The following is a 21,660-nucleotide window of genomic DNA, read 5'->3' as shown; positions in this document are numbered from 1 at the left end:
GAAAAATGATCAAAATTCTAACAAAATTTTAAGAATTTCGGTCTTTTTATCGATGAAAAAAAATCGTAAAACGAAATTAAAATACCTGATTGCAAGTGGTGAACCGCCGTGGCCTCACAAAGCGCTGTGCGTCGCGTCACCGCAAAATAATGAGCCGGCCGGCGCCAAGTGTCGTGGGAGCATAGGCCGACGTGCCTCGCGAAAGGAGGCAGAAGCAGGAATTAATATCGCTTTGGCTCCGCCCGAAAGCACCGCAGAGCTAGCGCTGAAGCGGAGCAACATCCTGCCCGGCCGTACGTTTCCCATTGGTGCAAGGAGAACCGCTTCTGTTACCGGGACAGCGACGACGGTACGTGCCCACAGATCGTGGCTGCGATGCCGATGCTGCTCGAGTGCAAAGCCCAACAACATTTGTATATTGGAGCTTTGATTCGACGATGATCACCACACGATTTGGTCAAATGTAAAATATTTGAGCAAAGTTCACTTGACGAGCGGTTAACGTTTGGTCAAAACTCGAAACTAGTCGAGAATATATTCTTCCTTGTAACCTACTGCGCGTTAAATTACCCTCGCTCTGGAGTATGCCGTGTGTGATGAACTGGTGATGCTCATCTTCTGTGCGGCTAAGGCGCAACGGTACAGCCGTGTTGATGGCCATTAAAACCGTAACAGTACGGTGCCGGACCGGCGGTACGGAGCAATTGAATGGTGCGGAGGCAAGCGGAGCCTTACACCGACAGTACAAGCAAAATGAACGGAGTACTGCTACCTAGCGGTAGCTTTTGCCGCATACTCCAGAGCGAGGGTAATTTTAGTAGTCATCGATAGGTAGCAGTGAGTTTTTATTACTGTAGTAAGAATAGAGAAGAGAAGTAGATAATGCTAGAAATAAATTGATAGGGAGAAGAATCTGGCTCACGTGAGAGAATTTTAAAGAGTTAGATCTTAAATTAGAGAAAATAAATAATAACTCTAAGCATTGTGAGACATACGGCGAAAATAAATAAATTAAGGGTGAAACTTTTTAATAAATATGTTAAGAGAAATAAAAAATGGCAGTGCAAGATGTCCTAACCTCACTTCCTACCTACCCCTGGCACTCTACGATGACGGAGGTCAGGCTCGTACGATCCGCGCGGGGGCTGGTGCACGGATGTGCGCGCGCTGTGCGCGCCGTGCGGTGTCGGGCAGGCACGCGCAACGTATCCACGCGCCTGCGCCCGGCGGCAGCAGCAGCGCCACAGCCACGGTGCCACCATTATGCGCGTAGGCCCCTGACCCAGGCGGGCGGCGACACCGGTGCACGCGGCCACGGGTGCGTGAGCAGTGCGGCGCACAGGAGCCATACGTCGCGTCTACAGCTCCTGGCCGGCGACCAGCTACCTGAGGAAGGAAGGAATTCACCGTGCCGGCCGGCCTCCCTGGTTTATTGCGATTGGGACGAGGGATCGGCCTACTGGTAACGTGCGCATATACCAGCACAGTACCGTCACAAAACACCCATTGATTTCCTGCAACAGCGGTACGTCTGAGCCGTTATCCGGTCGACCAACAGATGGCCGGCCGGTTCGGCCGCCGTGCAGGACGGATGGGGTATCCATGATCCCATCTCCGCAAGGGACACGCTTGCTTGATAACCTTCCAGATGTGCCACGCCACACACACAACTTTCACATTCGGAGAACCGAGACCCCGTGTTTACCGACGTTCGCTTGCCACTACTTTCAGTGCCCATACACACTTTTCCTCAGTGGACAGCTAGTCAACCACAAAGATATAGTACCACTCTATGTATGGGCGACACAGTTGCAAAAGATAAAAAGAGCTGGATGGAACAACTTCATCAGTGTTACAACTTGGGTGCAGTTTACCTTTCAAAGGCTGTGATCCTGAAGAATAAGTTACTCGTTAATATTTTTCACCAAGAAATAGTTCTCTGCCAGCTCTGAAAAATCACAGCAATCGATCACAAATGTTATGTAAAATCACAGTGATAAGAGGTCAAAAGAAAAAGGGAAAAATGTAAAAGCCCCCCCCCCCCCTCAAAAAATCACTTAGATTTTGACTTTCCCCCAAAAATTATTTTGTTGAAAAAAACCCCCAAATATTTGGTTTTATTGCAAAAACACCCAAAAATTTAAAATAAATTAAAAATTCAAAAAAAAATTCAAAAAAAACTAGTGACAATTTTAAGACATTTTGTGAAATTTATTTTCAAAAATAATATACTTTGCATCATATTTCATGGAGAGGAAGTTTAAAAAAAAACATGCAGCTCATTAATTAATTCGAGTTAAATACATAGTTAATTATTTACTAATCCAAAAATCATGAAACTATTTTTTTAGTCTTCTTATATGATCCTCTATCTTCTAAAAATACATGAAATCTTGAAATAGTTGCTGTAACATACATGATTGAATAAATATGTTGCAGATAAATTAATTCATAACTAATTCATAATACCCAAAATTAGTGAAACCACTTTTATTAGTTTACTTAAATAATTATTTGTGTAGGAAAAATAATGGTAGACATGACAAAGTTAAAATAATATGAGTTAATAAATGAGCTGCATATTTTTTTTCAAACTTTGTCTCCATAAAATATGATGCAAAGGATATTATTTTTGAAAAAAAATTCACAGAGGTCTTGGAATTGTCTCTAATTTTTTTAAAAAAATATATGATTTTTTTGAATTTTTGGAAGGTTTTACAATAAAGTCAAACTTTTGAGAGGTTTTTTTACAACAAAATAACTTCTGGTGAGAAAGTTAAAATCAATTGACTTTTGGGGATTTTTTTTTCATTTTTCCCAAAGAAAAAAAGGGACATACAGGGGAGCCATGGACTTCAAGTACTGTACTTGAATGCATGTGACCGGTGGGGCGGTGGCATACAGGAGAAACAATCAGGACGTGCCAACTCAGATCTCCAACAGTTGATCACCGGAACACACCGCAACAAACACACCCCTAACCATTTATGTGCGCCTCTCCTTCCGCTCTAGTTTTATAGCGACCGCGATGTGATAGGTGCGAGGACCACTCGGAATTCCGAGGCTTCTAATGTTTTGGATCCCAGCGGCACCACCCTTCACCATCATGGTGGGATAGGCGAGCTAGAGGTCGATGGCCCTCTTCATGACCAGTGCCTTCAAATCATGTTTGACACTTCTCTTTCTCAGTGGCTAGCTCATTATGATAAACGATGAGGAATAGGTGAGTTCGTTTTTGGAGTAAAGCGAGTGTTTGGATAGGGGATCAGATCGGATCGTTTTAAATCGGTAGGGAAATTAGCTCATTTTTCTTCCGAAGCGAGTTAGCCTAGAATCTCGATCGTCAATATCTATCCAGACAAGCCTTTAGGTCGATCCTCTTGATTACATCATGGGTGGTTTATGTATCACGCTTCCTAATCTTTATGTGCTGAAAACGATAGATGCCGCTCAGATGACGAAGAATGACGTGCCGATGGGGGTTTAGGGGAGAGGAGGTGTCAAGGATAAATCTCTGACAGTGATTCTGGTGTGTGTTAGATAGTAGGTGCATGAACGGTGTTTTAAGGACTAGGTGTGTCTGTGTGTAGATGATGGATTCGGAGACACCAGGGATTATACAGGTTCGGATCTTTTGGGGGATAACAATCCTACGTCCTGTGATTGTGTTATAGTGGATCTCACTTGGTTACAGACAGTATTCAAGCAGTTTGCCAGAATTAATCTATCTTGATTACAGACTGAGTCATCATCCCTTTATATAGTAGGAAGAAGGGGAACTTACAAGTGGGTCATACACATATGATATATGCTCATTCTAATATCTAACTCAACTCATCATTACGGAATACTGGGCATGCCCACTTGCTCTGACGGTATTGTATATTGTGCTGCCGCGCGCCGTCTTTGCTTAGCCCGTAGAGCTTTATCTTGCTGCATTTAATGCGACGAGATGGAACGGTGCCCTTCTGCACCGTCCCCGTTCGCTTGCTTCTCCGCGCCATCCCCGTCCACTTGCCTATGCGCCGTTCCCGTCCACTTACCTTCTGCGTCGTCCTCGTCTAGTTGTCTCTCTGCGCCATCTCCGTCCACTTTCCCTACCGGATGGCTGACAACATCCCATCTGTCAGGTGGCGCTGCGCCGGCCTGTAGAGTCTCACTTCGTAGCCTTTAATGCTACGGGATGGGACAACGCCCTCCTGCATCGCCCATGATCTTATCCGTCGGGACCGGTGCCTAGTGAAGAGAAGCGTTCGGGCGAGTGTCCAATCCAATCCCGCAATCAGGGGGTTGGTCGTGGGTTTGTATGAAGGCGTAGTGAGATTGATCGCTGAAGGCCTTGCACTGGTCGGGGTAGCTCATCGACCGATTAGTGTTTTTAGGAGATGTTTCCTTGGTTGTTTTTATCCTTTGTTGGGCCTATTAGCTGGGTACCCCTTTACTTGATACACCGACAGTAGCCCCCAAGCTCCCTCGTGATCGCGGTTCATCTTGATCCTACCACTTGGGTCCCAGTCCAAACGTGGTTCGCCCTAGGAGTGGTTATTGACGTTGTCTGTCCTCAAAGTTCAACTTTTGAGTTCCGTGTCACGGGGGGAGGTTTCAAGTGCCCTGGGAGATAAGAAAGGGGGAGGCACATTTATCGTCGTTGGACCTGAAGGACTCTTAGCTCTTTCTGCGTGCCTACTCGAATTTCAAGCGGTTTGAATGCTATGTTGGTTGGGATGCCGCTGTAGTCTTTTTAAAGGATAGGTGTTTGAGGGTCCTTTGAGTCCTCCTTTGCAATTTTTCTTTCCTTCAATCCCTTTTATGCCCAGAGTCCAGTCTCTTTATCCCATCTCGCGCTCGGCTCCGTAGTGTAGATAGACCCGGAGGTCATGGCGCGCTTCCCTCCCTTCTCACCAGAGAGCTTGACGATTTTGGATGAACCGATGGAGGGGGATTTACTTCCCACCCAGGATCCACCTACCGCGGTGCTTTCGATCGAGGCTTCTGTCACGGTCATGATCGCAAGATTGAAGCCGATACCTGCCTGAATGGCACCCTTGACCAGCAAGCTTACATCATTCTACAGAAAGTCATCCTCTACAGGGCCGTCTCGCTATCCTGTCCAGGCGGATCCCCCGGCTGATGTCATCGATATTTCTGATGACAAGGAGGGGATTGATTGGAGCCTTCTCGAGAAGGAGATCGATGAAGAGGAAGAGTTGGAGAAGCGGAAGGGAGGTCTTCGGGGCACGCTGGAGCCGGTCAACAGCTCTTTTGCATCGGCCGCACATCCTGACCCTTACGCTGGTCACCGTTCGATCCCCGGAGTGGTGAGCTGTCATCCCTAGGAGAAGTATAAGAAGTTTCTTGACTCGTTCAGGGGCAGATAGAGGCGAGTGTCTGGCGGGCTTTATATGCCCACCTCGCATTGGTCACTAGAATTAGGGAGGATAGGGCAGGTAAGTATTTGGATAGCTAGCCCGAGTGGGTGTAACTAGTTGGCTTGTAACCTATCCTCCTCATGAATGGAATTCGCCTGGGTCATACGGTATCTGTCTTCGTTCCGGCCCCCTTCCTAACCCTTGCCGATGGTTGAAGGGTAAAAACAGAGTTCTGCGGTTTCTCGGATGGATTGGCCTGGACCACTGCTTGGAGTTTTTGGGGGAAAACTTTCCCGGTGTCGATGCGAAGCATTGGCTCAGCTTGTCCCATCCTACTTACTAGTGGGGTTTATGGCGGGTAGAATGGCCATAGCTCGACAAGTCCGTCGGTGGCGATCAGCGCTCGGCCCGAGTGAGGACTTGTGGTCTGGTCATCGTATTTTCGGCTACCCGTACCCCTGTTATCGCGTGAGCATACGGGATGGAGCTTCGCCCTATTCGGGAGTCTGTGGCCGCTTTGTTGTTTGTCGCCTTGGTCACCAGGTTCGGTAGTGGTCATTAAGAGTGGTCGGGCGCTATGGTCGGAGGACCAATTTACGGGGAGTCCGATTTTGGTCGAGAGGTCCTGCAAAACAAGGAGTCTAGTTTTTTAATTTGAGAACTTACATGTTATATTCCACGCTCGTCCGGAAGGTCCCACAAAATAGAGAAAATATGCCCGTTTTCGAGTGACCCTACACATAGAACTTGCGCAACAGGGCAATGTTCTAGGAGTTGTGTAATTCACGGCCGTCCTCCATAGCTAACTTGATCGCACCAGGTCGAGTGACATCGACAGCCTTGTAGGGTCCCTCCCATTTGGGGGAAAGTTTATTCCGACCGGCCTTATTCTAAATTTACCTCTTCCTGAGTGATGCATTTCAGTAAGAGGCCGTTGCTCCCTCAGTAGTAGAGGCGTCCCTCTACCAGGGAGTATCTGCGGGCTTGTCGTGAGACCTTTTTTGCTAATGCATCATCGTTAGGGACTACTCGGTTCTGAAGGTAGTCCAAGATCTGATCCATCCAGGTCGTACCCGAACCGAGCAGGGCGACAAAATAATGGTCACCCGAGGTTGATGGCACTGAAGGAGGCGTTGCCTCCAAAGGTGTTGCCTCGGGTGCTTCGTTTTCGAGCGGAGCATCCCCATCACCTTGGCCCGAGACCGTGGTGGATGGTCGTGAGAGTCTTTCTTCAAAGACTCCGATCGGGACAGATTCTAGAGAAGAAACTAGACGAGCAAGCTCATCGGCTAGGAAGTTGTCCTTGCGAGGGATGTGCTTGACCTCAAAGCCGATGAAGCATCACTCTAGTTTTCTCACTTCAGCGATGTATGCCGCCATTGTCAGGTCAGAGCACCGAAACTCCTTTTGCACCTGGTTTACAACTAGTAGTGAGTCCTCTATCGATAACAGACGTTTAAACCCAAGTGTGGAGGCTGCTCGCATTCTGGACAAGAGGCCCTCATATTCAGTAGTCTTATTAGTGGTTGGAAAATACAATTGAACGACGTACCTGAGGATGTCGCCAGTGGGTGAGGTCAGAACCACCCCAGCTCCAGCTCCCTTTAGCGTGAAAGACCCATTGAAATGCATGGTCCAGTGCTAGTCCGCCTCCGGTCGCTGCACCTGCTCGGGCTCAAAGGACGACCATTCGGCTACGAAATCGGCCAGCGCCTGAGATTTGATAGAAGTTTAGGAGACGAACTGGAGGTCGAATTCAGAGCTCTACTGCCCACTTTGATGTTCTCCCTGTTACATCTCTATTATGGAGAATTTCCTAATTGGGAATGAGGAGATCACCTTGATCCTGTGAGCCTGGAAGTAGTGTCTGAGCTTGCGAGAGGCTATCATGATGGCATACAACAGTTTTGGAGCCTGCGGGTACCGAGCCTTGGCGTCGTGTAAGACCTCGCTGACGTAGTATACTGGTCGCTGGAGGCCCTCTCGCTCGGTGATCAGGACCGCGCTTGCGACCTATGGTGTCACGGCAACATAGAGCAAGAGCTCCTCGTTAGGCCAAGGTGCGGTTAGTACGGGAGGGGTGGAGAGGTACCTTTGAGTTCTTGGAATGTTGTTTCCGTCTCCGGTGTCCATAGGAAGTGGTCATTTTTCTTCAGGAGTTCGAAGAGTGGCAGTCCCTTTTCCCCCAGCCTTGAGATGAACCTGCTCAGAGCAGCAATGCATCCCGTTAGTTTTTGAACTTCCTTTAACCTGGTCGGTGGCCGCATCTGGTCGATGGTTCTGATCTTGCCGGGGTTTTCCTCAATCCCTCGATGAGATACGAGGAACCCCAGTAGCTTTCCTGATGGAACCCTGAACGTACACTTCTCTGGGTTCAGCTTCATGCGGTACTTCTGGGGATTATCAAATGTTTCTTGAGATCGGTGACCAGATCCGTCTTGATCTGACTTTTGACGACCACATCATCCACGTATGCCTTGATGTTTCTCCCGAGCTGTGGTCGGAGAATGAGTTGAATGCACCGTTGGTAAGTGGCGCTGGCGCTTTTCAGGCCAAAAGGCATTTTTTACATAACAAAAGACCTTGAAGGGTGTAACAAAAGCCGTTTTTTCTTCATCCCCCTACACATGCTAATCTGATGGTACCCCGACCGGGCATCTAAGAAGCATAACAGGTCGCTACCGACGGTTGAGTCAACCAACTGGTCGATTCTGGGAAGGGGGAAAAGATCTTTTGGGCATGCCTAGTTCAAGTCGGTAAAGTTGATGCACATCCTCCACTTACCATTGTGCTTTCGGACCATGACTGGGTTAGCCAGCTATCCTGGGTATTGTACCTCCCGGATGAAGCCTGCCTCTAGTAGCTTGTCGATCTCTTGTCGAAGTGCTTCCTTCCGGTCGGCCGTGAACCGACACGTCTTCTGCCTGACTGGTCATGCATCTAGCCGTACAGACAGCTTGTGCTCGATCACATCCCTGGGGACTCCGGGCATATCAGACGGACCCCATGAAAAGACGTTTGTGTTCGCCCGGAGGAATGTGATGAGCGTGAGTTCCTATTTGGAGTCCAGTGAGGCCCCAATCTGGACTATCTTAGTCGGGTTGGTGTCGTCCAGGCTTACTGCTTTGAGTTGATCGTCTGGGCTGGCGACGACCTAGACTTTTACTGGCCACCCGCTGGGTTCAGTGGTCTTGGGCTGCGACTCGGGAGTTAGCTCGACCATGTCGAGGCTCCTCTTGTCACAGTGCAAGGCCGTCTTGGCGTTGCCAGCAATGGTGATGGCCCCTATTGGCCCAAGGATCTTGATTGCCTGGTACGTGTAGTGAGCGACAGCCATGAACTGGGCCATTGCCGGTCACCCGAGGATCACGTTATACACAGTCCCGAAGTTGGCCACATCGAAGTTGATCCTTTTGGTCCTATAGTTGTTCGGCGAGCCGAAGGTGACCGGTAGCTCGATTCATCCTAGTGGCTTGGCCGAGGAGCCCAAGGTGATCCCGAAGAAAGGTGGGGATGGCTTTAATGAGCTTCTTCAAATTTGCAGGGCGTCCAATGCATCGATGAAGAGAAGGTTGATCAAGCTCCCACCGTCGACAAGCATGCGACCTAGCTAGATGTTATGAACCGTGGGTTCAACCACGATGGGGTAGCGACCAGGGCGTCTGATGTATGCCAGATGGTCGGCCTAGCTGAAGGTGAACGGGACCTCTGACCACTTGAGACGAGGGCTCGGGTCTAATGCGGTTACCCACACTTTCCGGACCACCGACTTGTATTCCCTATTAGAGGAATATGTCGTGGCCCTCTAAAGATGTGATGGACCATGTGGTCGGCCTGCTGGTACCCCAACGCCAACTGGTCAGGGGTAGCCTGGTCTTCATCATTGTTGCTGTGTTTGTGCTTGCGCTCTCAGAGCTCCAGGTCGATGATGCCTTGTATGACCTTGCATTCGGTTAGGTCATGGGCATCCGTGTGGTGGATCAGGCAGTAGCCTCGACCCTTTTTTCCGTCCTTCTTTTCGAAGCGTCGGTGTGTAAGGCCGGCTTGTTTGACTGTTAAGACCTCGGGGGGGGGGCGGTCTTTCGCTTGCTCTTCTTGTCTTTTCGGTCAGCTCCTTTGGAAGAGGCGAGTCGATCGATCGCCGGACGCAACCTGGAGTCGATCTGTTGCTCCCGGGCCTCGGCGGCCTGTGCGTATTTGTTTGCGAGCTCGAAGAGCTCGGTGATGTTTTGAATCACCCAGGTGGCCAGCTTCTCGACCATTTTCTTGTCCTTAACCCCCCCCCCTCTTCAATGCTATGACCACGGATTCTCCTGTGATCCTTGGAATGGTGTTCCGGCGCTCAATGAAGCGCTGGATGTAGTCTCGTAGCGACTCGCCTTGTCGCTATCGAACCTGATAAAGGTTGTCCTCGACCCCTGGTCGGGCATAGATTCCCTGGAAGTTGGCGACGAATTGGTCGCACAGGTCCTCCTAAGAGTGAACCGACCCGCGGGGGAGATTCATCAACCAAGACCAGGTGTAACCGATAAGGGCAGTAGGGAAGTAGTTGGCCATAACCTTCCCGTGTCCTTCGGCGGCCTGCACCATAGTAGTGTAGATTTGTAGTAACTCTTCCGGGTTGGTCGAGCCATCATACTTTTCGGCTAGGACCGGTCGGAATTTGTCCATCCAGCGCACCACCTGTAGCCTGGCGGACAGGATGTTACACCCCGTCCCATAACAGGGCGCTGCTCATTGCTGAGCGGCAGCGTGTGTCCTTAGGGAGAGACGACGGTCTATGGACCCTAGGGACGGGGTGGAGTCGTCCAATGCCTCCCTGCAGGGGGAAGGCGTACGGTAGGGTTGTTTGCCCTTTTCTTGCACCCGTCGGGCCTCGTTCTCCTCCTCTCTAGTGGCCACCTGGCTTTGGATTACGCCACGAAGGTCACGTTGGCATAGGGAGTCGCGTAGGTCGGAGGATTGGCCACCCCGACTTGGTGGTGGCCCACGGGTACTCCCCGTGGTTGGGGGAGCACGGGACCTATTCCGTCACAGGTCCGGCTATGACCCATGGCGACCGTGACCCTCACTGAACCTCGTGACAGGTGTGGTGCATGTCGGCGTGGTCTAGCGTCAGGCGGTCTCAACCAGGAGGGTGAGATCACGTAGCCATGGTGCTGCTGGCGAGCTTCTGGTATGGGCACCAGTGGGTGGCTGAGGAGAACCCGTAGGGTCTGGAGGTTCTATGCTGGCATCATGGTCTCGTAGTCGAGACGCTGGGCGTGGATCGGTGATAGGTATCAAGGTGGGGAGCCCCCAGTCTTGGGGCGGCGTGATGGCCTAGGTGAAGACGCCACCGTAGAAACACCCTGTGTAGGGGCTCCTCGGGACGGTGCTGGGAATGCTGGGGCTTTCTTGAAGCTCCTGCCTGTCCGACGCCAGGCTGGTTTCCCTCTGTGCGAAAAGCCAGGGGTTCACCGTCGGCGTTTGAGGCGTAGGGCCCTCCAGCGCCCTCTGTGGAATGGGCCGCCATACAGACCCCGCGTTGGGTCTCGAAGCTCCCTAATTCCGGTTTAGTGTCCCATGCGTGGAGTACACCTGATTCATTCGGATGGTACCCCATGACGAATATGTCGCGGCGACCGGGGTCCTCGGAACGGGACTCAGCGGTTGCCATGGATTCGGTCATGGGTAGCCTAATTAAGTTTTTTGAAACTTGTTGAAATGACGAAAACGCGCCCCCCTACCTGGCGCGCCAAATGTCAAGGGCAAATCCTTGACAATGATTCCGTGGTGTGTTAGACAGTGGGTGCGTGAACGGTGTTTCAGGGACTGGGTGTGTCTGTGTGTAGATGATGGATTCGGGGACACTAGGGATTATACAGGTTCGAGTCTTCTGGAGGATAACAACTCTACGTCATGTGTTTGTGTTATAGTGGATCTCACTTGGTTACATATGATGTTCTAGCAGTTTGCTAGAATTAATCTATCTTAGTTACAAACGGGGTCATCATCCTTTTATATAGTACGGAGAAGGAGAACTTACAAGCAGGTCATACACAGATGACCTCTGCTCATTCTAATATCTAATTCAACTCATCATTACGGAGTACCGGGCATGCCCACTTGCTCTGACGGCATTGTATATCGTGCTGCCGCGCGCCATCTTTGCTTAGCTCGTAGAGCCTTATCTTGCTGCATTTAATGCGACGGGACGAAACAATGCCCTTCTGCACCGTCCTCGTCTGCTTTCCTCTCCACGTCATCCCCGTCCACTTGCCTATGCACCGTTCCCGTCCACTTGTCTTCTGCGTCATCCCCGTCCACTTGCCTCTCTGCGCCATCTACGTCCACTTGCCCTGCCAGATGGCTGACAACATCTCATCTGTCGTGCAACGCTGCGCCATCCAGTAGAGTCTCACTTCGTAGCCTTTAATGCTACGGGATGGGGACAACGCCCCTCTGCACCGCCCACGACCTTATCTGTCGCGACCGGTGCCTGGTGAAGAGAAGCGTTCGGGCAAGTGTCCAATCAAGTCCCACGACCAGGGGGGCTGGTTATGGGTTTGTGTGAAGGCGTAGTGAGATTGGTCGTTGGAGACCTTGCACTGATCGGGGTAGCTTATCGACCGATTAGTGTTTTTAGGATATGTTCTCCTGGCTGTTTGCATCTTTCGTGGGGCCTGTTAGCTGGAGTACTCTTTTACTTGATACACCGACATGAGCCTTCCTTCATCGCCAAGCTTAGAATAGGAGCTGGAGGAGGGAGACCGGTCCAGCAGAGGAGGCGGCGGGATGCCGCCGGCCGCAAGCAATGGAAGATAGTCGGATGGATCGGTGCCGAAGCATGGGAGTTCCAAAGCAGATAGGTTAGTATGGTGGCGTGCTATGGGTATGGATCTAGTGGCAGGACACCTCGGAGGCGGTGGATGAGGGCGAGACGCGGGTGAGTGATGGGATGATTCGCGAGCGAGCAGAAATGTCTAGAGGTTGAAGACGATTCATCGACCATTAAAATCGCATCCACCGGTTAAGATTCGTCACTAAAAAATCTTAGATTTGCATATGCCTGAAGTATAGCATCACCCTTAATGTATATGTTTTGGTAAAAGAAAAGAAAATGAGATATATATTTGTGCCCACGCTACACATCGCTGCTTTCCAATTTGATGTTCTGACCGGGGGCGTACTTGATACACAATTATTACACCGATGATCCGTCACCATATAGAAGGTGGCGGTTGCGAGATCCTTTGGGTACATTGCTGGTGGACGCCCCTAGCTCTGTGTGTAGCACGTAGACTTGCGCAATGTCAAGGTCAGGTTCCAATAGCTATGCCTTGTTCTCGACAAAAGACTTGATGGTGTCTCAATTTTCCTGAAAGAAAATTCTGGTGATGTCTCATTTTTCCTGAAAGGATGTTTTGGTGATGTCTCGTCAGGTATCAACTGGGGTCGAGGTGATTTTTCAGTGAGGTTTGCAGAGCGAGACTTGCCGATGGTTTCTTCAGATGCAGGCAACCTAGAAGAAGATTGCAAAGATAAGGCGTGAGATGCATCGTCAATAGCACTAGGTTTATCTAACTATAGGTAGGTTTCCCCTCCTGTGTTTATCTTGTGTGCTTGCGTCAGTTCAGTGAAAACTGATTACTGTTCTTCCATGACTAAGTATATGCATTATGCATGAACGAACACACGTGTCTAGCTGCCATGAACAGAGCAATGGTAGTACTAGATCCAAGGGTGTACCTGTAGCTATACACCATCATGTCCATCATACATATTGGCAGTAACGTCTCAGGCTAGGCCAGCCGGCCGGTTCCACAGTACACTTAGGACCAACAACTTGGTTTGGTTTGATCCTTCTCTCTGTATTCAATTTTCCCCCTATCTACACTACCGACGGCGACTGACAATATACAGTACTTATAATAGGTCCACGGTTCATCAAAGTGCGCGCCTCGTCTTGCCTTAAATTACATGATCAAGTTTGATGGATCATTTTCCTTCACCACCGAAGGTGCTCTCTCCGATCATTTCAGTCGTTGGTCTTCAAACTTATGTGAGGCAATGAGTCGGGAGCGGTGCTGTTGTGGTTCTTCTTTCGTTGGCTTTTGCAATTGCTTTGGTTGTAGTTTGTAGTATTGTCAGCGCTATTTTTACATTTTTCTCTGGTACGTTACTCCTGCTTTATTTAATGAAATTGGCACTTGATTTGTGCCGTTAGTTAAAAAAAAACCAATCTCACTCGGATTCCTATGACCATTTTATGTGAAAGACACATCCTTGATGAATGGATATGTACAGATTAGACGATCGGTGATGGCTATTTAGGTTCTCAATAGTGTACTTGACACAAAGTACAAACATATGAGAGTATCACATCGTCGCAATCTCTCTCAACGTACTATCTGGTTTCCAAATGCGTGTATTTCGGAAATGATTTTTTTGAGTATGAAATAAGGAAGTAGAGTAAATAACACATGTTTTGTTCAAAACTATATGATATTTAATTAGAGCTTGAACAACTAAACTTACTTCAATTTTGCCATTTAACTAGTTAAATTGGAATGTTCAGAACCTACATTTTTTAACAGGTGTCTTCAACTTTTTTTTGCACATCTACCCTTTTTCTCAATCGCCTACATTAATTTCAAACAGGTCCTAAGTAGCTTTTTAGATAGAGAAAAGCACCTTAAGTAGTGGCTGCACTAACGTTCTCGTTTTGCTAGGACTGTTCCGAGGAAAAAACTTGGGCCATACGGTAAAAGCGAGAGAACAGAAAGGCAAGATGGGCCGTATAGTTCCAGTCTCTCAGAATAGGTCCATTGGTTGCAATTTTTTTATTTTTTTAATTAAAAATTTAAATAAATAGATCCCTCGTAAAAAAATTTGTAAAATTAGACGTCTAACCCTTACCACCCCTGAGAGGCGGTAAGCAGTCTTACAACCCTCTGAGCGGCGGGTAGCTGCAGTACGTGAACAGTAAAGTGATGTTCTGTTGGTCTAAACATCCTAAAATTTTTTTGTACGTGTTACATAATATATGTGCAACCCATTTTAATTGAATTCACCTAAAAATCCTGTGTAAAATTTAAACTAAAATTCTCCAAAAAGACTACTTTTATAACTTCTAGCAATTGTTAGCACCTCAAATAAATTTCTAAAAATCTGGTAAAATGCACTAATATTCTTCTTATGTGATGTGATAATTTCTAAAATTATTTTTAGCACTAGGTTTATATAATTTTGAATTCAAATTAAGTTAAAAGAAGAATATCACATGAAATTATAAAAATACATATAGATGGTGCATTATAAAGGAATCCACTTTTTTACCATATAATCGGGCTAAAAATAATTTAGAAATTATCACATCACATAAGAAAAATATTAGTGAATTTTATCAGGTTTTTAGAAATTTATTTGCGGCGATAACAATTGCTAGAAGTTATAAAAGTAGCCTTTTTAGAGAATTTTAGTTTAAATTCTATATAGGATTTTTGGTGAATTCAATTAAAATGGGTTGTACATATATTATGTGACACGTAAAAAAAATTTAGGATTTTTGGACCAACAGAACATCACTATTTTGAATAGAGAAGGTAGGAGCAAAATTAAACTTCGAAGTATTGGTTTACTGTTCACGAACTGTAACTACCCGCCCCCCTTAGAGTAAGGCTACCCGCCCTCTGAGAGGGCGATAAGAGCCTAAGAGGACGGTATGCGTCTAGTTTTGTAATTTTTTTTTATAAAAAATCTATTTATTTAAATATTTAATCGAAAAAATATAAAAATAAAAAAACTCATTCTTTCTTTGCCCTTTCCCTCCACGGCGGAAGGGGCGGCGGCACATGGACGATTCGATAGCTGTGTGTACAGTGCACTTGCCATTTGTACGAAACCATTTACTCGCTGGACCAGTTTGTCTTTGTGGCACACCGATTAAAGTCGTCCTCAGCCTTTACAATCCTCTTCTTTACAGGCAAAAGTACAGCCTTTTCCATCAGCTCCATGGCATGCACGTTGGATTTTTTTTTTCCGTGACACAAACAACATGCACGGTATTTTAAAAACCTGAAGCATATGGTCTTTACGAGAGTCCATAAACATGTTTGAGAAGCTCTGTTGAATCCGTGCGTGGCGGCGCTGTCGTGTTAACGTCTGGTTTCCGCAGTGGATTTTAGGAGACCAAACGGGTGGCGGTTCACTCGTAGTGCTCGAAGGCATGCGCTGAGCACGGTGGGTTCTCGGTGCGCGGTGCAGCGCCAGTGCGGCGACGAGAATGGGCGACGGCGGCACTGTACATGTGACGCGGGGACGACCAGGGCAGGCGGGGGGAGGGGGCGAATGAGCGTCCGTGGCCACGGAAGTTTGGTGGCGACTAGCCAATAATCATCTAGAGTTTTTATGCTGAGAACACGGGCAGAAGCACTGCCATTCGTCAAAGAAAAAGAAGAAAAGGAGGAGAGGAGAAGAGAAGAAGAGAGTCTAACGATGCACGGAGCGTTTGCCCGGACCCCGGGGTCACGAGAACTCGTCACTCGTGGCTCTGCCGCTTTCCCACCGCGACCCCGCGGCAACGGTCGTTCGTGCTGCTTCCTGCCCCCATCCATTTCAGACGCGCGCTTTCGCCATTTACCCCGACGGCCCGACCCTTTCGCCGCTAGACGTAGCGAGCGGAACCGCGTGTCCGTTAACGGAGGGTGAATCCGAGTTTCCCCGCCGCCACGTTGACTGCACCCGCCCAACCAAACTCGCCAGCGGTTCCAGCCCAACAAATGCCTCTGCGCTCGAATCCCTCCGCTCGCCTCCCCCCAATCCGCCGCCCTTCCTTGTCCCAAGCAGCGCCAGCGGCAGGAGGGAAGGCAGGAATTTCGGCCTTTGCTTGCGCGGCAGCTGCTCCAGCCTGCAGGTGAGCGCTTCCTCGTGCTCCTCCTCCTCTTCCGCGCCGCTTGCTCCTGGTGGATAACGAATGGATCTTTTCTTTTGGTCCTGCTCCCCCGGACGGTTAAGACTGGAGTATGCTGTGTAGTTGATCGCCTGATCTTGTTTCCTAAGAGAACACCCGTTGGTTCGTTGCTGGGTTAGATGGGGTTGATTAGCGTGCCTGTCTAGTAGCAGAAGCGCTTGGGATTTTTTTAGGGGAAAACATGCTGGGTGCCAGTCGTGCGCATTGCAGTTGCAGGTGCAAGAATCCGATGCATCATTGAATTGTATTTGGAGTCTGATGATGGATAGAGGAGCGCCGCATAGTAGAATTCGTCGTTGATAGTCCACCCCTAGACCCGAGCTGCACTATCATGTACAACAAAACTAGGGTTCGTTAGTTAATGCTAGCATGATTAATGATTTGCTCTTCCTGCCGATTGAAATATATTGTCAATAAGTGCAGTAAATGTTTTTTTGGGTATTTGCTGTACTTGTTTGTTGTTTGCACCTGACATTTTACATTAGGAGTAGGACATAAATATATTGGGAAAACAGCTTTGGTGTTGTTTCAATACAGCCACTAGTTAAAATAACATCGTAAACAGTAGAGGGTGGCTGTGCACCACCTGTAACAAGGAGTAAGAGATATAGTTGGTTGTAAACATTTTTGGTCTATATACTTGCGATTGCCTGTTATAATAAGTCTTAGAAGTGGCCTGATAATGGTTTAGTTAGGAGGATTGAGCAGAAGTTATGTAAAGCATGATTGCTGGGGTAGCTGAAATATTCAAATTGGGTGATAGCACAGGCATATGGTGAAAATAATGCTACCACATTTACTTGGATAACAACTAGTGAAAAGAAACGGTGTGATTCCAGAACCAGGACTACTTTTATATTATTACTTTGGAGATGTGCCTCTGATCATTAAAGTTTGTCCTAAGTTTTACATTGCTTCGTTATTTTATTTTATTTTTTTGACAAGGTTTTATTCATGATATAGCATGCCTGGGTTTGTTGCCTCAGAAATTTCACTGTTCCTTCTTCCATAGTCCTGACATTTAGCCAAAATTAATACTTACTTTTAAACTGTTCTTGTGTGAACAAGTTATGAGTTTGGAGTAATACCCTTTTCTTTCTAAATCTGAGCAACCGCCATTTCCTTTCTTTTGTACTGGTTATTGTTTATGCAGAAATTGGTGGCCAATAGTATGTATGTTCATTTTTGTATACATACAAGAGAACCCTTTCTCCTTCGGAAAATGACGCTTTGCGTCTGAAAGTTAAAAAAAAAGGTAGCCTTACCTTGTGGAAAGAGGTCAGAATTGTATATGCAATCCAAGACTCGACCTGAACAAAATGGTCTCCAATGGTAATGAATATCTCAAAGCTGGCATTCAACAAGTAGAGTCTACAACAATAGACAATGTTCCCGGAGCAACAGGTGTCAACACTCTTTCCGATCCGGGTGTTTCACGACAGGGAAAGAAGTGGAGTGGGTTTAGGAACTTCTTGAATAGCCTTTCTAGTGACACCAGGTTAAGGAAGTTTGGTCCTTCCCCTTCATTCAAGTTTCAGCAGATTGCACTTCAACGAGATGAGTTCTCACGTTCTATCCATTCTGATAACCATGGTAGTCGTGAGCACTTCCAATTTATCAGGAAGATCAATTGGAGCCATCTGTGGGTGTTGTGCAAGAATTGGATAAAAGAGCCTATGAACATGGCTCTTTTTGTTTGGATTGCTTGTGTTACTGTATCTGGTGCAATTCTCTTCCTTGTTATGACTGGAATGCTGAATCATGCTTTGCCTACCAAAACACAAAGAGACACCTGGTTTGAAGTGAACAACCAAATTCTGAATGCATTATTCACACTCATGTGCCTTTATCAACACCCGAAACGGATCTACAACTTTGTGCTATTGTGTCGATGGGAGCAAAAGGACATTTTAAGGCTTAGGAAGATATATTGCAAAAATGGAGCATATAAGCCTAATGAGTGGAAGCACATGATGGTGGTTGTAATCCTTCTTAATTTGAACTGCTTTGCTCAGTATGCCTTGTGTGGTCTAAACCTAGGATACCGCAGATCTGAACGGCCTCCTATTGGTGTTGGCCTGACTATTTCTGTTGCAATTGGAGCTGCAGCATTTGCTGGTCTCTATAATATTATCAGCCCTCTTGGCAAGGATTATGGCACAGAACTGGGAGATATTGATCAAGAAGCACAAATTGAAGTCACCTCAACTGAGAGTGGCAAGCCAACAACTTCACGGTTTAGGCCATTTGAGAGAAGATACTCTTTCATTCAGAGTGATGAACGACGTTTTGTGGAGAGTAGGCCTGAGTGGGTTGGTGGACTACTGGATTTCTGGGACCAGATATCTCTTGCGTACTTGTCAATTTTCTGCAGTTGCTGTGTTTTTGGCTGGAATATGCAGAGGCTTGGATTTGGCAACATGTATGTCCATATTGCAACGTTTCTGCTCTTTTGCCTAGCTCCGTTTTTTATCTTCAACCTGGCAGCTGTCAATATTAACAACGAAATCCTTCGAGAGGCATTGGGGCTCACTGGTCTTTTCCTATGTTTTTTTGGTTTACTGTATGGTGGCTTTTGGAGAATACAGATGAGGAAGAGGTTTAACCTGCCTGGAAATAACTTCTGCTGCCGCAATCCCGATGTGACGGATTGTTTCCAGTGGTTGTGCTGCTGTTCATGTTCGCTTGCTCAGGAGGTTAGAACGGCAGATTATTACGATATTGCTGAGGACAAATCATACACAGAGCAAGTAACTGAGGAAAGTCAGCGTGTAATGTCCCCGTTGCCACGTGAAGATGGTCTGCCTCTTTTCAGGTCACTTCCAAGTTCGCCATACAGGAGTGGCATTGCTAGTCCGTCAATCTTCATTATTGAGAGTCCATCAGCTCCGCGCAGGTCATCTGGTTCTACCCCTCAGGGTGGTTCACCAACTATTGGCGATAGGGTGATGAAGGCGCCTCCTCCAACTGTTGTTCACAGAGAAGATGAGCCTGGACCGTAACATGGGACGATCCAATGAAGCAATTATTGGTCCAGTGAGATCATTTTTTTTTTTTTTTTTTTTTTTGTAAATGAAGTATACCATACGCCTTTCATACACAGCTGAAATTCTGTGCAATTACTCTTAAGAAATGTATAGACCATCAGTTCTCTTCCACACTTCAGCTGTTATATTTTTTGCATTACACTTGCTTTTGAGGTGAAATGGAATGGTCAGCGAGGTCTCTCTGACCCAGTTCAGTCTTTGGTTGATAAGATCATGGCTAAAAAAACTGAGCATGGCCATTTCAGTTCTTGGTTCAATAGCAAACTCTTCATCTGGGATACTGGAGGGAGATATGTTTGGCAGCTTCAGCACCGTCAGCCCGTTTCACCATTCCAAGTGTGACAATTTCCTTGATGGCAACATTTGATGTGTTGTTACGTTGATATAAAAAACTCATCTCCGTATCCTCCCAAGTCAGTGAAAGGCACACATCACCCTATACACAATATCGTTTGGAGACTGCAAAGTGCATTGTTACCTGAAGAAGATGATATAATGGATCCGTGAGGACTGGTTCTTTGTTCAACCATTTTCTTGACAAGGAAAACATCATTTCCTTCCTTTCTTTTTCTGTCTTTGCGAAGCAAGAACATGCAGAACAGCTTACGCGTGTCTGTTTCCACTTGGGAGGCAATTTCCCAGAAAGTTTTATGCTGCCACAAACAATACGCCAACTCTTAGCGACCTCCACACCTGGTCTTGTCTTCAGAGACGATCAGCTAGCTTAGCGTCGGCTTCACAAGAATCACATGCGCCTGCTGACACGCGTGCCTGGCGCCTCCTTCGTTGTGAAGATTGCTCCGAAGGAGAGGTAGCTTGGTTTGCTGGGGAGCTAAGACCATCTCTAACGATTTCTCGTTAGGGTTCAGAATATTTTTATAAGATTTATTTTTAATGTTTCAACGATTTTTCTTCACGGTTCTCATCACGAAGAGATTCTCAAGATCATTCTCTTTAGGACGGGATTTTCTTTTTTTTCCTTTACGAATCACTTTGAGAAAACTATTAGAAATAAGAGAAAACAAAGAGAATGAAAACGAAAAAAAAATTAGAAAGGGACCGAAATGAAATGAATATAATGGGATGAGCCTGATAAACTCTTACGTTTGAACGAGCCGTTCCCGTGTGCGACTGACACCTGCTACGTGATGCTGCAACCTGCAAGTCTTGCACGTCTAGTGCTAGGTTTACACACCCACGCGGCGATCGAACCTCCCCCACTCACGCCAATCACGTTGCTTGCTTTTCCTGTGTCAGTCTTGCGTCTCTACTTCACTTGCGACGTTTGCGCGCTCAAGAAAGAAAAAAACACTGCGACGTTTTGTACTTCTCTGATTGGTTTGTCATGATCGAGACGGTTTGTCTGGCCTATTGCAGAGATATAACCCCGGGCAAAAACTAGCTTACGCGTCCTGATAACCTTGTGCACTCTGCAAGCCTTTTTTTGAAGAAAAAAAAAACGTGGTTGAAACTAGCGTAGTCTGCATGAATGGCCTAACAATAAGAATCAAGCTAATTTGAATTAAGATTGCAGTTTAGTACTACTGATCATTCCAAGACACAAAGGTTTGGACCTAATTAAACAAGGTCAAATGAACTTTATAAACTTCTTTTCAGTAGCTGAGAATGCTCAAAGAAGATGTCAAGCAATTCGATCATAGCTGCAGTCACCAGCAATCACCCGGAATAATCGCCATTACTTAGTTCTGACTGCAAGTTCTGCTGAAACTATAATCCGAGCAGATAAATGGAGCGAAAAATTCAGCTGCAGAACCAGCCAATTGATTCCAAGATCGTGACCCATTTTGACGGAAATAGTAAACTTAGCTTGGGGTTTATAAATTTAATTATCAGTTAGAAAAAGAGCTAAAATTTAGCCGATAATCAATTTTATAAACCCCAAACTCACTTATCTACGACGGTTTGCTTTGCAAGGCAGGTCTCCCATTCGCCACTTAACCAGTCACCGATACGCTCTGATATAGCTCACGTGAACTAATGCAATCAGCACAGTGTGATTTACCTCAGTAATCCCATCGCTCGGAACAGGTCAAAGAAACGACCCACGACCGCCACTCCCTTCGCCCACCGCCTCACGCACCCGCTTCTAGCACCGGCCAATCACAGGGCCCACAAGGCAGGCACGTAAGCGGCTGGACGCACTCCCATTGGTGGGTGTCTATCATGAGCGCTCAGGGTGTGCGGGCTCGCTGCCAGCCGCCAGTCAGATGCCCCCCAGGGTTGACTGGTCAACGGTCAAACATCAAAACACCTATAAGAGCTTCAGCCG

The 21,660-nt window shown here is 47.2% G+C and overlaps 1 protein-coding gene across 1 annotated transcript; it reads left to right on the top strand.

Annotated features, from left to right (window-relative positions):
• Positions 1-16,008: 16,008 nt before the first annotated feature.
• LOC133884638 (uncharacterized) lies at positions 16,009-19,481 on the top strand. Its single transcript, XM_062324118.1, has 2 exons — positions 16,009-16,266; positions 17,477-19,481. The coding sequence occupies exon 2, from the start codon at positions 17,643-17,645 to the stop codon at positions 19,323-19,325; it is 1,683 nt and encodes a 560-aa protein (XP_062180102.1). The 5' UTR covers positions 16,009-16,266; positions 17,477-17,642; the 3' UTR covers positions 19,326-19,481.
• The last annotated feature ends 2,179 nt before the right edge of the window (positions 19,482-21,660 follow it).

Source organism: Phragmites australis, chromosome 11 (genome assembly GCF_958298935.1).
Source record: "Phragmites australis chromosome 11, lpPhrAust1.1, whole genome shotgun sequence".
In the NCBI taxonomy this organism is placed as follows: domain Eukaryota; kingdom Viridiplantae; phylum Streptophyta; class Magnoliopsida; order Poales; family Poaceae; genus Phragmites; species Phragmites australis.
This window is presented reverse-complemented; position numbering and strand designations above follow the sequence as displayed.